Genomic DNA, 19,376 nt, shown 5'->3' on the forward strand with positions numbered 1-19,376 from the left:
TAAAGTGATACCTATTGGTCTTTATAGTTCTTTTGCACTTTAATCTGTGTAAAACTTTTAGCTTTATACATTTTTCTGTATTGCTTTATTGCATTTAAATGTTCAGTTATTTTTGTTATAAGACAAAAGTTATTAAACCTGTTATACTGTATTATGACAGCACTTTTAAAAAAACTAAATTGCAATATCGTGATTATACCGTGATAAAAGCATTAGCAATTAATCGCAACATGAAAATTTGATACCGGCATATCCCTATTATATATATAAATACACACACACAGTATATATTTTGAAAATATATACATGTATTTACATGCATATATTTATATTCATATAACTTATATTTTATATAAATATATATAATATATAAACATAACATCTTTTTCTTAAATATATACATGCATGTGTATTTATATATGGATAACAAATATACACAGTACACACATATATTACGTAAAAATATTTTTTAAAAATTACTTTTATTTTGGATGCGATTAATCACGATTAATCATTTGACAGCACTAATTTAAATATATCTCTAAAGAGTTAATCCACATTGTTGTTCATTATGAATTCAGTGACAGACTCCTGTCCATACAGTACACGTCCCTTTTCTTTCTCTCCCACAGTTCTTTGCCTGCCTGGTCATTCTGTTTGCCTGTGAGGTTGCTGCTGGAATCTGGGGATTCATGCACAAAGACAAGGTCAGTTTCTCTGACAAACATGCATACACAGTGTCAAGCTGACATACACATCTGGTTTCATATTTGTAATTATACTTTTTTTTTTCAGATCTCCAAAGAGCTGATCACTTTCTATGACTCTGTGTATGACAGAGGCATTTTACTTACAGATAATGAGCAAAGGCAGGCTGCCGCTGCTGTCTTGAAGATCTTTCATGAGACTGTAAGTAGTCCTGATGTTCTGAGGAGCACACAATTAATTAAGCTAACACAAACTCCTCTCAAACCAAATAATAGTCCAGATGTTGTAAAGACATATTTCTAATCACTGTCTTCTCTGGTTTTCAGCTTAACTGCTGTGGCAAAGGAAGCATTATTTCAGGTGCTACAATGTGGCTTTCAGACACCTGTCCTCAAGACAAAAAAACTTCTGACGTAATAAGCCTCCTCAGTAAACCCTCATATTGAAGAATTCTCCTCCAAATCATCCCACATAGCATGACAATAACCTGTTTCTCCAATTTTCAGAACTGTCACACCAAGATCAAAGAGCTTTTCTCTGAGAAGATCTATTTGATTGGCATCGCTGCCTTGGTTGTTGCTATTATCATGGTGAGTGAGTCCGAGTGTGTTTGTATAGGGGCCTGTGTGTTAAGTTATATTCTACTAGCGTTTGATGTTGCTTGCATCACATTTTACCCTTATTTTACTCTCTTTTTCTAGATCTTCGAGATGATCTTCAGCATGGTGCTTTGCTGTGGCATCAGGAACAGCCCTGTTTACTGAAACAGAAGGACAAGATATTACCTTTAAAACATCAGCCAAAAAAATATTTTGTTTTATATCTACCATCTCTTATTTTGTTTTGTATCTACCATTGTTTCCTAATGTAGTCACCCTGTCCAGTTCCTGAGGTCTCAGAACAATTTTTGTGCATTTTTTTGTTCAAATGTTGCAGTGGAACCACCAACAACTAGTCTGCTATTGTTTACGCTGTAGTTGGAAAAGACTAGTTGTGATCTGTAGCTATAGCAGTAGACTTACAAACACAGTACATTATCACATGAAGAATTGATACATTTATTTGCTTGTAGTTTTTTTGTGTTAACATTGGAAGTACTGCTATTGCTATCGGTTAATATCATTCTTTACGTATGTACATGTATAAACTGTATATATTTGCAGCCCTGTATGGCTCTTAAGCATGAATCTTGTATTGGACACTCCTGTCCATCTTCCTCTCTGAGACTGCTGTTTGTATATTCACGTTTCTTCCTGAGAAACCACTAAATAAACAGTGTTAGCTAGGTGAGCGAGTAAGTCAGAATAGAGTGCTTATTGGAAGTAAGAGTAAAAGGATTAAAAAAACGTTAAAGACCCATGTATACTTCATTTTCCGCGTTCCGCTCCGTCTAGCGCACAGTTGAACGCTCAAGGCATTCAAAATACACTCCGTAGACGGCGCTCTAGGACGGACGCGTTCGGCGCCTGCGCACTACCTAGTGAACCTTCGTTTTCAAGGCTTCGCGGGGACAGTATGCACTGATATTAGCGGACTTGAGTCGCACGGACTGTCAGCTGGAGTGGAATTCGGACAAGGAAAGTATACTTCCGGTTTAAAATGATTGAAGTTGACGAGCACTGCGTTACTTTATACATTGTGTGCCATTCAAGCTCAGTCGGTTCAAAACTTTATTTATACCGGGTTCTGTGGGTCAACAAGTTAATGTCAGTAAACAGCACTTGTAACATAATGTTGTTTACAACAAAAATGAGTTTCCACTCCTTAAAAAACAGCAACAATCTGTGTTACAATGAAGTACTACTTACAATGACGGTGAATGAGGCCGATTCGTAAACATTCAAATACTCGGTGTTTAACGTGATTGTAGCGTGACAGCCTTTTTTAAACATTTTCTTTACAATTTAGTTATAACAAATTAAGTCTAGAACTTAAAATGATTAGAACAACTTAAAAGCTCAAATAATATACAAGCTTTAACAGACGCGTTAATGTTAAGCGCGTGTGTAAAATGACGCATTTCTGTTTTAAATACTCTAGAAAGTTGCATCATTCACTTCTATTTTAAGTGCCTCACCGTAGCATTGGTTTTTGCTTTTTTTCAAGATCCAGAATGAGTTTTCGTGGCAACATTACGCCGCAAATGTTACCAATTGAGTTGAACTTGTGAATTATATTGAACCTGGAATATTCGTTTAATGGCAGAAAGGGCACTGCTCGTGTTTCTTATATGTGAGATCACAAAGACGAGAGAGCTGATCCTAGATCTGCATTCTTGCTGTGGAAAGCTGTTAACCTAGAGCTTCTGATGCCCACTACAATCTCTTTATGCTCTCTTAATACACTGTAATGTATTTTTCTGGACGGCCGTCATACAAGGAGTTGGACCACATGTAGATTCACTGCCCCAGTCACTGAAGTTCTGGCCCTCTTTACAGTGATCCAAGCCATAGAGAGGATTCATACACACCTACTAGCCTTATTAATGAAACACCCCATCCCTTAATTAATCACTTAGATAGCAAATCCAGATTGATTCCTAATGGAACCGTCTATGCTGTCGTAGCTGTAATGTGTTATGATATCACTCGACTGGAAAATCCAAGGAGTTTGCGTAATTGTCTGTATGTACATTTGTGATATCTGTTGACTGTGAGTTTAGAAGGACGGGCTTGGTTGGTTATAGGATTGACAAGCTCTTGACTCTTCACTGCCACCTCTATCACAAATGTCGTTGATGTAATACCTTGTCACCTTCACTAGGTGGCGCTCCAGTAGTAGGCTATTCACTTTGAAAACTGGTGACTACACTCTTAGTATGCCTGTGTACATGTCTGTCGTGCACGTATTTTTCTAGACCGCACTAATACGAAGCGCCCTCATCCCTGATGCATAAATACCATCAGATTTGTGATTTTCTACATGCATTATGCAACCCTGTCTTGTTAACACATAATGCCTATGCTGATATGCTTAGAAAGTGTCTTGTAATATGTACAGCTATATAGTATACTAATTACCATGTAAAGACAATGTATGCCTTTAATTGTGATATCTTTTTTTTTCTGGTACTTGTCAAAAAATGCAATGATTTCATTTTAAGCATGTAAGAATTTTGGGGGTCCTGACAAGTCGAGCATGATCTTCTAACTATGAAATATTATGAAGGAGAAACAGGTGTTTATGAAATTAACTGTTGAAGTTACAACACATCAGCGTATTTGAACACTATCAAATATTACTGTTGTGTTGAAAGGATCTCATACTTATCTGATACCCAAATTGACAACTGTAACTCGAGCTCTCTTTACCCTGACACACCATTTATAGATTTTGGTCTGGTTTTGTCGCCCAAATATTTAGGAATTAAATGTATTTCACAAATAATCTCTCTTCATTTTGTTCTTTTGTCTACGTTATTCCCTTGTTGGTGGGGGGAAAAAAAGAGATCTAAACGTTCACTCTTAAAAATAAAGGTTCCAGAAAAGGTGTTTTCTTAGTGATGGAATAGAGGAACCTTTTTGTGAATGGTTTATGAAGAACCATTGGGTTTTCTTTTTTCCTTTAAAGAACCTTTTGAGCAATGGAAAAGTTCCATGGATGTAATAGGCTAGGCTCTTTATGGAATCATTGATTCCAATAAAAAAAAGAATGAAAACTGTACAAATAGATACTTGTCATACTCTTTAAAGAATGGGATTTACAGTCAGAATCTATTTTCATCATGAATCATGTTTTGTGCATCAGCACATTCTTCTTCTGTCAGTCATACATCCTGTTGCTAAAAAACCCTGAACTTTTTTGTTTCATTTTTACTATTATTTTTGGTATTTTATTTTTTGACATTCTCATTTGTGTCTTTTTAAAAATGACTTCTAAAGATAGATACCGAAGGTGTAAAGCTATGAAAGCATTTGTCAGTTTCAGTGTTGTTGGATATAGTGACCACTCTGGTGAGTTGCTGGACTGCTGCATTGGGTGAGTCTTCTGAACTATGGGCCTCCCTTTGTTTGAAACAAATGACTTTGGCAACTCATTTCCAGCATGTGGATAAAGCAATCAACCAAAATAATACATTCATTACTGTATGAGTCAGTGATCTTCTAATCGTTTAAATATACACAGAAAATAATCACATTTAAACCAACTCAACTGAAAAACCCCTCAAATCTTATTCAGCCTGTTGACTAAACAGTTTGCACATCCTCTCCTCCTCAATGTGGGATTTTTAGAACCCTGCATTTTTCCTCCTATCTCTTTTTAGGATTAACTGAAGTTCCTGGGAGGAGAGATGATGCAATGTCAGAATTTGGGTGGGTAACAGACATTTTAAGTTACTCCTCTTTAAACAGAATAGTTAAAGACAAGAGAAGAAAGAGAGACGAGCAAAGGGGCTTATAAAAGGAAAACTGTGAAGCCTTTGGTTCTTGACCAAAGGAAAAATAAACAAGGAACATATCAAACAATGAAACCAAAGTCTTCCGTATTAATGGTGAGTAAATCTTTTTGTCATGTTTTTCAGTTGTTTAATTTATATATTTTAAAATATATTAATTAATTTAGATTCCTTACAAAAAAATGATGTATCTCATGGTAATGCCATTGTACTTTTTTGTAAGTAACTTATTTTGGGGGGGGGGGATCTTCGAGCTACGATGAAAGAACTTAGACACTTTTAAAACAGCTACATTTTATTAGTTAAAACAAATAAAATGTGTGAAAATATAAAGAATTTAAAACAAATCTTTAAAAATATAAGGAATTCAACATTGTACAAAAGACTATGGTAGTACCATGCTGTTATGAGATGATAATAACATGGTACTTATATATATATATATATATAATAACAAAGAGTGAAAAATTTAAGGGGGTCTGAATACTTTCCGTACCCACTGTGTATATATATATATATATATATATATATACCATGGTCCTGAAAGTTTACCGTATTCAAATAAAGTTTGCTCAGAGAGAAGCAATATGTCCATGGTACCATAAAAAACATGGTTAATAACATGAACTTTTGATATATATATATATATATATATATATATACCATTTAGCATATTCAAATGTAATTAAAGTTTTCTCAGAGAAACATATGATATTTTAATGGTATGTCAAAAACATGATAATACAATGATACTTTGATATTTATCATGGTCCTAAATGTTTAGCATATTCAAATACCATTGTAATTCAAGTTTACTCTGAGAAAAGCATAATATGCCCATGGTATCGTGCCAAAAACATGATAATACCATGCAACTGTGATATATACCATATTCAAATACCATTCACTCAAGAGGAAAGCATGGTATGCTTGTAGTATCATGTCAAAAATATGGTCATACCATGATACTTTTAGGTTAGGGGGTGCATAAAGCACAGCAGGCAGACCCAATCTGCATGGAGGAGCTCATATAACCTCTGTAACTCTAAACTGGGGCTGATAAATGCGTATTTTAGTGCTGAGAGCATGGTGAATGAGGAGGCTCCGCCCCGGCTACACAATCTCTGTATCTATTGACGACAGTAGCGCACAGCTGCCTGCAGAGCTGGACAGATCAAGTGTACGAGGCGCTGCTCGTTTGACCTGTGCTCCGGGCAAATTACTTTCAGTTGATATTGGAATACTTTAAGAAGAACATTCGCGGGGAAAAAAAAAAAAAAAAAAAAAACCAGTTTCCAACGGAATACGGATTTCGGATAGAAAAAAAAGTTTGGATTGTGTAATTACTGGAGCGAGTTTTCGGACTTCATGATGAGCGCTGTTGTGGCCACTGAGGGCCTGTTCTTTTCCGCCTTACAGCCCAGCACCTCGGTCACCACATATGCGATCCCGACCGATGACCATCCCAGGAGGGATCAGCTGTCTAAAGCCAGACGCGTCCAGCAGCAGGTCCAGCAGCGCATGGCGGAGAAATCCTCATCCTCATCCCGACTCAACGCCTCCACAGGTGAGTAGAACCTGTTGATGATCCGGTAACCGGGATCCTGTGCGCTTTAAAACAGCATGCACACTGTTCTAGAATGTGCAAATAAGTTTTAAGCAAACTTTTTAAACTTTAAACTTAAACTTTTTAACTTTAGTAAATTACGATGTACAGTTTTAGGCTACTCATATCTTAGGTGACAGTATTAGAATATACAAAATTGTAATATTAGGGATATTTTGTCCTAAATACACATTTGTTGTTATCATTTTTTTAAAAACAGAGTAAATAAATACAAGCCTTTTTATTGACTCTATAACTATTTTTTCCTCATTTAAAATTCTAATATTTTTACTCATTCCAACGCCAATGATTATCAAACTAGTAGTTATGTAAATACATAATAAAATGAATACTATACTAGGACTAATTCTATTATATATTGTTAAGTTTAAGTAAGCAATCTATCAGTAATGTATAAGCAGAACATTCCTACAATAGCTGAACTTGTGAACACAATAGCTCTGCTTCGACTTTCAGTGACACTGATAGGATTTGTTTTGCATCAGAATGCAAATATCTGTTTGGCCTTCATGTTTTGGCCACAGTCATTGCATTTGCTGCAGGTGCACACACTAGTTTTCCAGCATGCTTGTTATGTTGCTTTGTTAATAAGAGACAAAAAAAACTGACGTTTTTGTGTGCATTCAAGTGATAATTTCATTCATTTTGTTTTGCATTTGGTTGGATTCCACTGCTGGGAACCCCCTAAAACAGGACATTGGAACAACTGATATCCTGACACTTTCCTGAATCATGTTGGCCCTCATAAGAATGAAGTTAAACTTGTAAACGTTACATAAGCTCGTATGAATGGAAAACCGCCCCATTGTTCTTTAATGAAACCTTGACAAGATATATAGATGCTTTCAAATGCAAATGTGTAAAATGGATCACTCAGCACATGTGATTTAGAGATGTAAGCCATTGTGAGCAGTGTGTGTGTGTGTGTGTGTGTGTGTGTGGATGTTTGTGGAGGAGGAGGAGGAGGAGTGTAGATAACCCGTGGGAAAGGTATCACTTTCTTCTCTGGCTTAGTAAGGCAGGTAGAAATTAGGGCAAACCTCACTCTCCACCTCCCAAACACCCCACCCCCACTGCCCCGTAAAAGTACAGCTTTCTTTAGTCAAGAAGGTGGCTGAAATATAACTTTACTAATGCTTGACAGAAGTACGTATAACATTATATTAAAAATCACAAATTAATTGAATATTTTTTTAAAGGGAACAGTGCTGCTTTTAAAGTGAAATCTGTCTGTCATTGATGGAAATCAAATAAAAAAAGAAAAAGAAATCACTCGATTGCTCTAGTCACTGATTAACTTTTGTAGCTTGAATAAAGATGAATCTATAGTTAATGCATATACAGTTTATAGTTTATATGAAGATTGTTTTAAGTTCACTTAAATTAAGTTATATTTCTCAGAGCCTATTAAATGATAAAAACAATGTCTTTCAATTATACTGTAATGTTGAATGGCTACAATTAATAGCTATAATTAAGGGAAAATGCATTTAATAAAGACACCAATATTGGTAGTAGTAGCCTATCATTGATACTGGTCTTCATTAATAAGGCTACTTAGTAAAAATAAACACATATTTAAAATACACAATATAAATATATTAATATGCAATTAATCACAATTAATTACAGAAAATGCGTGATTAATTAGTTTTTTTAATCAGTTGACAGACAGCACTACTGTTGACCTTTTATAGATCTTGATGTTGGTATATTAGTTCATTTTAATGCTGAATATGCATTTCAATTTAATTTGTAATTTTATAGGCCCCCCAGAAAGAGATTGGACGGCCCCCACCACCTGGCCCCCTTCAAATTTTCAATTCGATAATCCGGCCCTCAAATGAAACTAATTGAATAGCACTGTTCTATACGTATACAGATCTCATGAAAGTCAGCAAAGTCCATTTCTTTCTTAATATTTCACTTTTCACAGTTGTGATTGTAAATCAAAAGTGATTAATATGAATAGGAAACAACGTTCCCAGTAGCACTTGATCAAATCTGGCAGAAACTATAGCTTTTGGGGTGCCTGTTAGCGAGAGGAATGTTAGGCATTTAACCTTTGACCCTATTGCTGCCCCTAATGACAGTAAGTGACTTGGAGAGCTGTATCTGGTCAATGTTAGATAATGAGTTTGGACATGACCTTTTAAAAAGAAGACGAAATGACTCAGCTGCAGTCCTTCACTCTTAAAAATTAAGGTTCTTTATTTGTGTCCATTGTTCCTTGAAGAACTTTTAACATCCACGGAACTCTTCCATTGCATAAAAGGTCCTTTATAGTGGAAAAGGTTCTAAAGATGAAATAAAAACTGTTTTCTAAGAACTGTTTACTGAAAGGTTTTTTTAGGGAACCAATATGGGTCTTCTGTGGCACCACTGTGAAAAACTTCTTGGGACCTTTATTTTTAAGATTGTTGAGTGATTTTTTTCTAACTGCAATTTTCTGTAGAATATTTACAGAAGAATAAGTCAATATATATGAATATATATTTTAGTTATAGTTTAGTAGTAATTTATCATGCAAATCCACAATCCAACAAATTTTTTTTTAAATTTTGTAGTCTGCTTACACACTGAGCTTATGCTCAGTTTGACCTGGTCTGTACTACATTCTTGGTCACACCTCCATGTCCTTTGCCGAAGAGTTTCCTGCCATTTGATTCAGAGTGTTTTATCAGTAGGCCAGTTCTATTTTAGTTTATGGGAGACTTGAATGGGAGGATGTGAGATGTTAAATAATTTCAGAAAAGAATAACCCTGAATTAAGCAGTTGTCTTGCTTTGAAGGTGCATTCATTCGCATATAACAGCCAACTGCTGCGTTGCAATTATCCTAAAAATATGGTGCACAGTACACGCTATTTAATTGTCATTAAGATTTATGCTCTGTTTCTCAGATTTTATAACCACGTTCCCAGGGAATGTAGGGATTGCATGGGTTTTAATCATCCTCAGACTCATTGTGGTGATTTATTGAGCATGTGGTATAAGAAGCTCACACTTCTCTATCAATATCAACAGCAATAACTTATTCAATTACAATAATCATATACAAGAATGTTGTTATTGTACATGGGTTTGTAATGGAACATTTTAGATGGACCAGCCACATGACTCATGTGGTCATAGGACAGATTTGCCATGCTTTTTGTAAATTATTATTATTTTTAATTAATATATGTATTTTTCATTTTTACATTTTGCAATTGTTTTGTAAAAAACATATATATTTTTTAAAACTTTCTAATAATATATGTATTTAAAATCATCACCATCATTGTAATATCTATCAATACAGCCTGCCTTTACCAATTATATTACGTTACGTAAGTAATTAATTAAGGTTTTGGTATGTACTCTTAACTCACTGAAAAACAGGAGGAGATGAGCAAAGACACGCATGTCACGCCAAGCCTCTCTAAAACAAAACAGATGTTTCAATTTTAGAAGTAATCTTCCCCTAAACACTCTTCCACCCCAATCTAAAGTAATTTAGCATTTAATAAACTTCTGTATCTGCTGGCTACCAGGGAACCAGCTCGATACAGTGCACTTCAAAGGTCTGAAATCTTGCCAGTTCCAAAAATGCTGATTTTTAAGAATTAATCAAAATAAAGACAGCTGTGGTCAGGTCTTGAACCTTTAGACATTCTTGCCATGACTTTAATTTGGACCTTTAGGCTTCCTGTCAGACTTCCTACAGACAGCTTAGAAACTCTAGTGGAAACAGGAATTAGTTGTGTTTTATGATAAGACTGTTTGAGGAGGAGGGTGTGATAATGACGCTAATGAAGAATTTGTAAACATTTTGAAGGATTATGGAAATGTAGATTGCATTATCATACCATTTTCGACATTATTATTACCAAAATGAGAGCTCTTCTTAGGGAGCACTTGTAATTAGTTGTGCATAATGTTTTAATTGGGTTGCATAAACAAATAAAATATTAAGATAGATGGTTAACACTCTTAAACCCAATGAGTTCAGTATTTTTCTTTTATTTCTTCAGATAAACATTCTAAAGATGTGCCAAATCTGCTCTTTTCATCTATTGAGCAACGTCCCCTGTCACAGTTATATAGAGCTCTAGCTGAAATTAATCTCTCCTCTGGGAAGAACAATATGGTTGACCTTATCTTTCAATCATTGGAAAGACTGAACTTATTCCACTTCTCTCAATCCAGCCTGGGCTTGTTGTATTTTCTTACGTCCATTAGTACTGTGATGGAGCTGACTCACATTGGTTTGTTGAATGTAGGCAATTTGTGTTACTGTCCCACTGCTACAGTGTTTTCATAAGGTTCTATTATATGTAGGGATCAACCACTTAAGTTGTTTTTTTTTTTGTCTGCGAAAGTCAGTGTACAGAGGAAAGAAAGAGAAGAAGAGAGCATAACCGTAAAGAACAGAATAGAGCACTAAAGTACCTTCAAAACATTGAAAATAAGACAAAGGGCCACCCTATGATGTCATCCTGCTTTCCTTCTGTTTCATTCTCTTACCGTGTGATTGATATAGCAGACCTCCCCTCTCACCCGTGAAATAACTTCCTTTGAGCATGTTTTGGAGACTTAAACCTAATGTATTTTCACATATCTAACAGATGTGAACAACTAATCAGCATTATTTGCAGCAGACTGTGTTGAGAAGCCAAGCACTGATAGAAACCCAATCTCTTAAAATTCGTTGAAGCACAAAGTCAGAGAGCTGAATGCCAAACAAAGATCAGGTGACACACTGGGTCTTATGTCACTGTTGACCAATGTAATACTTTGGAAGAAATCCCATCAAAATGAAAGCCACCTGGGAGAGAAATCTTCCTGGGTTGTTCTTGTTTCTCTGAATACAGTGAAACAGCAAAAGTTAAATGTAAAATTGGTCATTTACTCAATCGCTTCGGTGAAACAAATGTCTTAGTTTTTTGGTCCATACAATGAAAGGCAGTAGGGTCCAATCAATGCTATTTTGAACACCAGCAACTTAATTGTATGAACTAAAACAGTTGAGACTTTAATTCAAACATTTTTGGTTCCACAGAAGGAGAAACTAATTTTTGAAAAGTCAAACGATGTCAGAATTTTCATTTTTTGGTGAAAGGCAAAGAATATACACAATATATAAAGAAGTTAGACACAAAAATGCTCATAAACATTTTAATTGTCCTCTTTTTCAGAATTTGACGGCCACACGTCCACTGTAAGATACCAAACCAAAACCCCTGGATTCAGTTCCAAGTCTGTTATCAACAATGGCAACAGAACAATGGCAGTAAGTGTGACCACATTCACTACATTTCCAATTGCATCAATTATCTTGAAGCAAATGCTAACTGAGCTTGTTTTAGTAAAGGATTAAGCGTTACACTAGACCTGCGATAACATTTCTGTATCATTCAAGGTCCAGTTTTAAAAGCCCAGACAGAATTCAAATTGTTTACAGAAAGAAATCACATTGTTAATTTCAATCGGCAAGTTCTTGATATTAGCTACTGAGTTAAATTCTATCATTTTAAATAGTTTTACACTGATAGCAATATTAAAATCAAGTCAGAAAAGCCATCCATGAATAGTTATTTGTTGGATTGATTGCAAAGTCCACAATCCCTTGACAATGACACTCTGTGTGGCTGCACCCTGCAAACACAATGATGTGGTATTTTGCGTTCTCCTGTGGGAGCTGTGTTTAGAAAGTGAAGTGCAGTACTAGCAAGCTGCGGAATTGAGCTCAGAGCCCAATGTGCATCCGAAACATTCCTAACCCAAGACCTCATGAGCCAAATGGTGGACCAGAGGCCACGTTACCCCTTCTGTGTGATAGCAGTGAGCCTGCAAGAGCAGTTAGCATGTGCTTAATCATTCATATCAGACACAAAATGTTGCTTTTTGAATAATTGTTATATTCATATGACTCCCTTTTACTCAGACGCCTCGACTGTCTCAGTACGCGGGAGAATTTTCCTCTCGCTCTGCAGTAGAAATGGGCACTCGGCACAGAATCAGCCATGGCGTGCCTATGCCCGCTGTAGTGGGCCGCCCGTACATGTACCATGATGATGCACATCTGAGTGGCTCTTACAACCAGATGCAAACATTGGAATCAAGGACGCTGAGTCGGGCTGAACAGGAGGCGGCAGCAATGGCCGGACTCACGTTACAACGGCAATCATCTCCTGTGGGGAACTGGGTGGCATCCTATGGTTCTTCGCCCAATGTGGTGCAAAGACAGCGTACCCTCAGTGGGACCCTGGCACGAGAAGGTTACAATACAGGATGGAGGGGGGCGGAGTTGGCTAATCAATATTCATTTAAAGGCCCTTCCCACCGAACCATCAGCCGCATAAATAATCGTCAGGTGCAGCAGCAACAGCAGCAAAGGCTGAGCAGCAGCTCAATGCAGTGGCAGCAGATGTCCACTGGGGGCACCAGTATGATGGGTGCTGGGCATTACCAGGGCACCATGAAGAGAGCGGGGTCTGTGCATAGTATGAAGAGTGTCGGTCGTGGTGTGGACGTTTATGACGGATTGGCCGATGGAACCACAGATGCTTTTGGCGGGTAATGTCAAATTATTTTTTAATTGATCAGCTTATTGCCACAGTCATTTCCTAAGAAGAAAAAAAAAGATTTGACACCATTTAGTCATGTTCTCATGCCATGTCTATATAATTCAAGCCTGTGTAGATATACAACGTAGAAGCATTTAATACAATGCAATATGCATGATGAGAACTTTTGCTTTAAATGCATGATGATACATCATCAATTATTTGCACATCTTAAACACACATTACCATTTGAAATTTGATTTGATTTAAAAAAGTAATATTGTAAAATATTATTACATTTTAAAATTACGTTTTTAATTTTTGTATATTATTTTAAAATGTAGTTCATTCCTGTGATGGCAACGCTGAAATTTCAGCAGCAGTCTTCAGTGTCACATAATCCTTCAGAAATCATTAATATGCTGATTTGGTGCTCAAGATACATTACACTCTTAAAAATAAAGGTTCTTTATTGGCATCAATTGATCCACAAAGAACCTTTACCATCCATGGAATCTTTTCATTCCACAAAAGGTTCTTTACAGTGGAAAAAGGTACTTTAGACTATTAAAATGTTCTTCACACTAAAAAAAAAAGTTTCTTTTAAGAACTCTTCACTGAAAGGTTCTTTGGGGAACCAAAACTGGTTCTTCTATGACATTGCTGTGAAAACCCCCTTTTGGAACCTTTATTTTTAAGAGTGTATTATCAAGTTGAAACAGTTGTGCTACTTAATATTTTTGTGGAACCTATGAAACATTATTTCAGGACTCTTTGATGAATAGAACGTTCATAAGAACAGCGTTTATTTGAAGATGGTAATATGTAACAATCCAAAAGTCTTTAATGTCAATTTTAATCAATTTGAACCTTTGAATTAAAATGTATTAAATTATGCTTCAAATTATGACTCGCAAATTAAATATTTTTATTCCATAAAATAACATTTCATGTGTAATCTATTTCAGGTATATTAGATTTTTATATTATATATTTATAACACTTTCCTTTTTGTTTTTGTGTGAATGAACAGAATCCATAACCTGGACATGACTACAGCAATCAGTTACATCTCTTCCACTGATGTTGCCATGCAAATGTTGGGAGCAGCCTATATACAGCATCAATGTTACCATAGCAATGAAGCCAAGACCATGGTAAAAATATATACAGAGTTCTGGCATGAAACCCTAGATAGCGCAGTCCGATAGGTCTAACTCAATCTGACCTAATGACATCATTATCACGTGGCACATCTGATTGGTTCTCTCCTGTATCGGTAGCCAATGAGCTCGCTGCTCAACATTCAAATATATGACTAGTGCTTGCCGTAGCAGTTGCAGCTTGCTTCAGAAACCCTCCACCTTCCCCAGCTCCACCTGTATAGATCTGCTACGAGGTGATTCATGTATGCTATATGGGGGTTATTTCATGTATGTTATATTTGCAGCAGCAATATTTCTTACATGTTCACAGCAGCATGTTGTGGATGTATTGGCAGTAGCAAGTCTCGGTAATTGCTCTGCCGTAGCAGATCTATTCCGCCAAGACCAAATACATTAACATTGTCATGTACATTACCATGCCAGTCCCTCCGAGAGTTGTCATGACAGAAATATAATTATATATTTATCAGATCAGCAATATACATTTGAAACAAAAGACACTATGGAAATAACACATACTGTACTATGCAAGAACTAAGGAAATTCAAATAGAGATCCAATTTTACCTTTATATTTCACACTAGTCAGTAAACCTCATGCTCTTATTAATGTCCTTGTAAAATATATTTAATATTGGTATGATTTTTCCAAATAACCACTAATATTAGATTTTTTTTAACTTCAAAACATTTCACATTTCAGTCGAAATCAACAACAAAATTAGATATTTTTGTAATTTTGTGATTGCTTAAGATGTCATATTTTCCATTACTTTGGGGTCCATCCTGGGCAGACAGCAATTTGCTTACTTTGTATACGGCGACTTTCAGTCCAGGGCAGCAACAGAGCTCTGTTTGGACAGGATTAGAGGGCGTACACACAGGATATGTTCTTCCTTTCAAAAACAGCTAGATGAAGTGCATCCGACAGGAACAGAATGCTGGGTCTAGTGACATGTTTTAAAAAGTTGAACTCTTATGAACTTCACAATCCGTCTTAAAAACTCAAAGCTCATGTGAGATGCTGAAGAAACAGGCAGCAGCGACCAAAGGCTGATGCCTAAGTACAAAAACCAGCTGTGTAAAAAATAGCGCAGAGGGAATCCTCCTCAAGTGGTTGGTTGCTTTCTCTGTTGAGTGGTCAATAGACAAAATGACCAAAATTCCTTTTAGAATCTTTAAAAGTAAACCATGTTCCAGGGAAGAAATTAAGTCAAAGAGGCAACTCTACAATTGGTTAAACAAATCTAGTTGTCAGCAAAATATATATTTGCATAATTAATGGAGCATGGCACTGCTCAAGGCTAAGCTGCTTTTTCTTTGCTATTGTTATGTTATACTCAAGCCAGATGGAGAGAATACCTTCACCCTGCCCTTAATCTTTATCCTGGACCTCAGGGGGCAGAACATTCCACCTGAGAGCACATCATAGCAAAACATAGACAGATGTCTAAGCAGGTTGCCATGTTGGGCTGAAAAAATGTTCAGGAGATTAACCTTTTGATTTTTGTCTATAAAGTTTGAAGCACAAAAATGGGATTTAGATATAGTACATGGGATCACTTAGGAATCAGGATAAGCAATAAAATGATTAACAAAAATGATTTCTCACAGAACTAAACTAGATGTTTTTCTTGTTGCACAGGTGCGCAGTTTGAAGGGCATCTCAGCATTAGTACAGCTGTTTAGCAGTGAGAACCAAGAGGTTCAGCGCTATGCGACAGGTGCTACACGCAACCTCATCTACGAGAATATGGACAACAAGACAGCACTTATCGAAGCCGGTGGCATTAGCAAACTAATTGGTGCTTTAAGAGAACCCGATGATGAACTACAAAAAAATATCACAGGTATGTTTGTGTGAGTTTTTTTTTCAGCGCAAAGTACATTTTTGGACTGTGAACTTCACTTTGCAAATACAAAGTGGCACTCGGGTATTGATTCAGAACAAAAGTCCACCTGCATCAGTTGGGTGATCCAACTTGGAGCAGAATTGTCAGTGCAGACAGGTGGAGAGTTAAGAGCAGCGAGTGTATTTGGAGAAACAGAGAGAGCAGAAAAGAAAAAAGTGGTCTGGCTGTTTCCTGGAATCACTCCAAGTCTCAGATGCAGTGGGAAGTAGACTCCCAGAGGCCTTTGTGCTTTGTGAGCTCTGCTGTCACCCCCACCCCCTCACGCACCCACACTCACTTAGTAAACAGTCCTTGACATTCTTTCCTGCTGGACTCAGGGTTGCCAGGTCTCTTAGTGACATTTTATGATCTGTACTCTTATCTGTGTTGGCTTTAAACCTCACAAGACACTAGCAGCTTAGCGTTCCGTCTAGTAAACATCCCCATACTAAACAACGTTCGAGAACTTGGACCATAAATGTAAAAAAAAAATCCTTTTTATACATATCAGACATTAACATATATTTCTACTAGATTACTACTTATAATATGTGTAGTAGTTCTCAATTATGCACTTTTTGCAACATTTGAATTTTAATGCTTGACTAGTTTTCAATGACTGGGCAGTCACACTGTATGTTAATATATTTATCCCTGCAATGTCAGTTCATCAGCTATTTTCATAATGAAATTAATAAATATGTTTTAAATTTTGAACATAACTTTATTTATTTAATAATACAATTTATCAACAAAAATGTATTTTGTTTTATTACATAAATCCATTTAGTTTTATGAATGAATTATTTAGTTTTAATGGCAGAAAACCATATGATTTTTTCTTATTTTTACAAACCACATGGTTTAGGTGGTAAAATTGGAAGGTCAGATTACAAAAAAAACAGTGATATAACTAAAATGTAATAGGTTATTAGCTGTTACAGTCCATTAGCATTTACGACTATATATTATATTTACAAGCAAAAAGCTAAACCCATTAAAGAGGACTAAATAATATAAATTATAAATGTCTTTGACAAATTTCTCTCTTTGTCTCTGTAGGCATTTTGTGGAACTTATCTTCTAAAGACAGTCTAAAGGAGAGGCTGGCCAGAGAGGGTTTGTCTGAGCTGACGGAGAGAGTGCTGGTGCCTCTGTCTGGAAGAGGAGATGCTGGTGTCATTCAACAGAGTGCATCTGAGGCTGATATTTTCTACAACACCACAGGCTGCCTCAGGTACACACCTCACATTTACATGCATGCATTTAAATGCATTTAAGTTCCAATACCTGCATGCACATGCGTGCACAGCATGGTCAACAATGAACTAGAGCATGGGGCAAAAATGTCAACGAATGTAGTAAAAAGCCCCAGATATTTAAATTGTGGGAGCATAAAATGTATCCGTAATGAATGCTTCATTTTAACATTGAAAAAATAACATCATATCAAATTATAAACTGTATATTTCGGCACATATATATTTCATCCTGTTATTGTGTGTCATGTCAGGTACTTGTATATGTGTTACAATTGTACCTGAAATAAAGCAAATAAAAATAAGAGTTAATTTCTGATGCACAGATAAACTGTGCACACAATCAGTCACACGTTTTCATTGGTTAACAACCTTAAATATGAATGTTTATGGCTGGTTGTCACTGTCTGTAACATGCAAGTTTGTGAAAGACACCAGACAAAGAGTATACAACGTGTCAGATTTCCCACTGGAAAGATTTATAGCCACAATAAAGATTAACCTGCTATAAATATTTCAACACAAATGCATGAAAAAAAAAACATCTTGAGATGTTAACAACACCCCTTTTATACGCACTGAAGGAACCTGAGCTCGGTGAATGAAAGAACCAGGCAGCAGATGCGGGAAACTCGAGGGCTGGTAGACTCTCTGGTTGGATACATCGAAAACTCCCTACAGGAGGGAAAAGGAGAGGACAAGGTCAGACATGACAATCAACATTCAAAAGTAATGTGTTAGCCTTGAGCCAGTGCACAAACTGTGTCTTTGCCAAGTGTAAACCATTCTAGATCTAGTTCTCAGATGGCAATTAGAAAATGAATCTAATGAATCTGTAATCTACAACATCATTTCCAAAAGCATTTGAAATCCTCATTCTGTAAATCTGCGCCTCTAGGGAGTAGAAAACTGTGTATGTGTCCTGCGCAACCTGTCATACCAGCTGTACTCTGAGATCCCTTCTTCAGTTCAGATGCGTTTGGAAGGACCCACTCAAGCACAGGACACGCGACACAACGACCCCATCGGCTGCTTCACACCACAGAGCAAGAAAACAAAAGATGTCAGTCACCCTTCCGCAGTCTTCTACACAAATTTTATTGTATTAGCAATATTATTAGCCTTACTTGGGAAATTTTTCCCAAACCTAATCTGATATTTCATTAAAATCACAGTAAATTTTAAATAGGATATTCTTTGAATACATACAGTGGGGAAAAAAAGTATTTAGTCAGCCACCAATTGTGCAAGTTCTCCCACTTAAAAAGATGAGAGAGGCCTGTAATTTTCATCATAGGTATACCTCAACTATGAGAGACAAAATGAGAAAAAAAAATCCAGAAAATCACATTGTAGGATTTTTAAAGAATTAATTGGTAAATTCCTCGGTAAAATAAGTATTTGGTCACCTACAAACAAGCAAGATTTCTGGCTCTCACAGACCTGTAACTTCTTCTTTCAATTGGTGGCTGACTAAATACTTTTTTGCCCCACTGTATACTATACTATACTATACTATATACAGTATAGTGTAAATGATAATACATATACTATCATTGAACAGTTTGGGGATGGTGAGAATTTTTTTTATGTTTTTGAAAGAAGTCACTTATGCTCATCAGGGCTAAATTCTATAGATTAAAAATATAGTAAAAACAGTAATGTTCCTCTTCAGGAACTCGAGCTGCGTCGGAAACGCTAGAGGAACGCCCTTCAGCGTGACGGGCTCTGAACCTCGTGTGTAATCAGACCAATAGATGGGCGAGACGTCACGGCGGG

General features: G+C 36.3%; 2 protein-coding genes across 4 annotated transcripts in view; both read left to right on the plus strand.

Moving 5' to 3' along the window:
• Nucleotides 1-2,003, plus strand: part of LOC107663969 (CD81 antigen-like) — a 26,249-nt gene extending 24,246 nt beyond the window's left edge. The window contains exons 4-8 of one of the 2 annotated variants that reach the window (XM_016454407.1): nt 633-707; nt 796-909; nt 1,035-1,137; nt 1,215-1,298; nt 1,410-2,003. In XM_016454407.1, coding sequence (XP_016309893.1) covers nt 633-707; nt 796-909; nt 1,035-1,137; nt 1,215-1,249 — 327 coding nt within the window. In that variant the 3' untranslated portion in view covers nt 1,250-1,298; nt 1,410-2,003. The remainder of the gene's footprint in view (nt 1-632; nt 708-795; nt 910-1,034; nt 1,138-1,214; nt 1,299-1,409) is intronic. The other variant, XM_016454406.1, reaches the window with a different exon arrangement.
• A 3,044-nt stretch (nt 2,004-5,047) lies between these two features.
• Nucleotides 5,048-19,376, plus strand: part of LOC107663976 (plakophilin-3-like) — a 20,540-nt gene continuing 6,211 nt past the window's right edge. The window contains exons 1-9 of one of the 2 annotated variants that reach the window (XM_016454417.1): nt 5,048-5,200; nt 6,524-6,671; nt 11,911-12,005; nt 12,660-13,291; nt 14,315-14,438; nt 16,092-16,296; nt 17,401-17,575; nt 18,182-18,299; nt 18,496-18,660. In XM_016454417.1, the coding sequence (XP_016309903.1) occupies nt 5,174-5,200; nt 6,524-6,671; nt 11,911-12,005; nt 12,660-13,291; nt 14,315-14,438; nt 16,092-16,296; nt 17,401-17,575; nt 18,182-18,299; nt 18,496-18,660 (1,689 nt within the window). In that variant the 5' untranslated portion in view covers nt 5,048-5,173. Of the gene's footprint in view, nt 5,201-6,167; nt 6,672-11,910; nt 12,006-12,659; nt 13,292-14,314; nt 14,439-16,091; nt 16,297-17,400; nt 17,576-18,181; nt 18,300-18,495; nt 18,661-19,376 lie in introns of those variants that run through there. The other variant, XM_016454416.1, reaches the window with a different exon arrangement.

Source organism: Sinocyclocheilus anshuiensis, unplaced genomic scaffold (assembly GCF_001515605.1).
Source record: "Sinocyclocheilus anshuiensis isolate Anshui unplaced genomic scaffold, SAMN03320099.WGS_v1.1 scaffold2129, whole genome shotgun sequence".
Taxonomy (NCBI): domain Eukaryota; kingdom Metazoa; phylum Chordata; class Actinopteri; order Cypriniformes; family Cyprinidae; genus Sinocyclocheilus; species Sinocyclocheilus anshuiensis.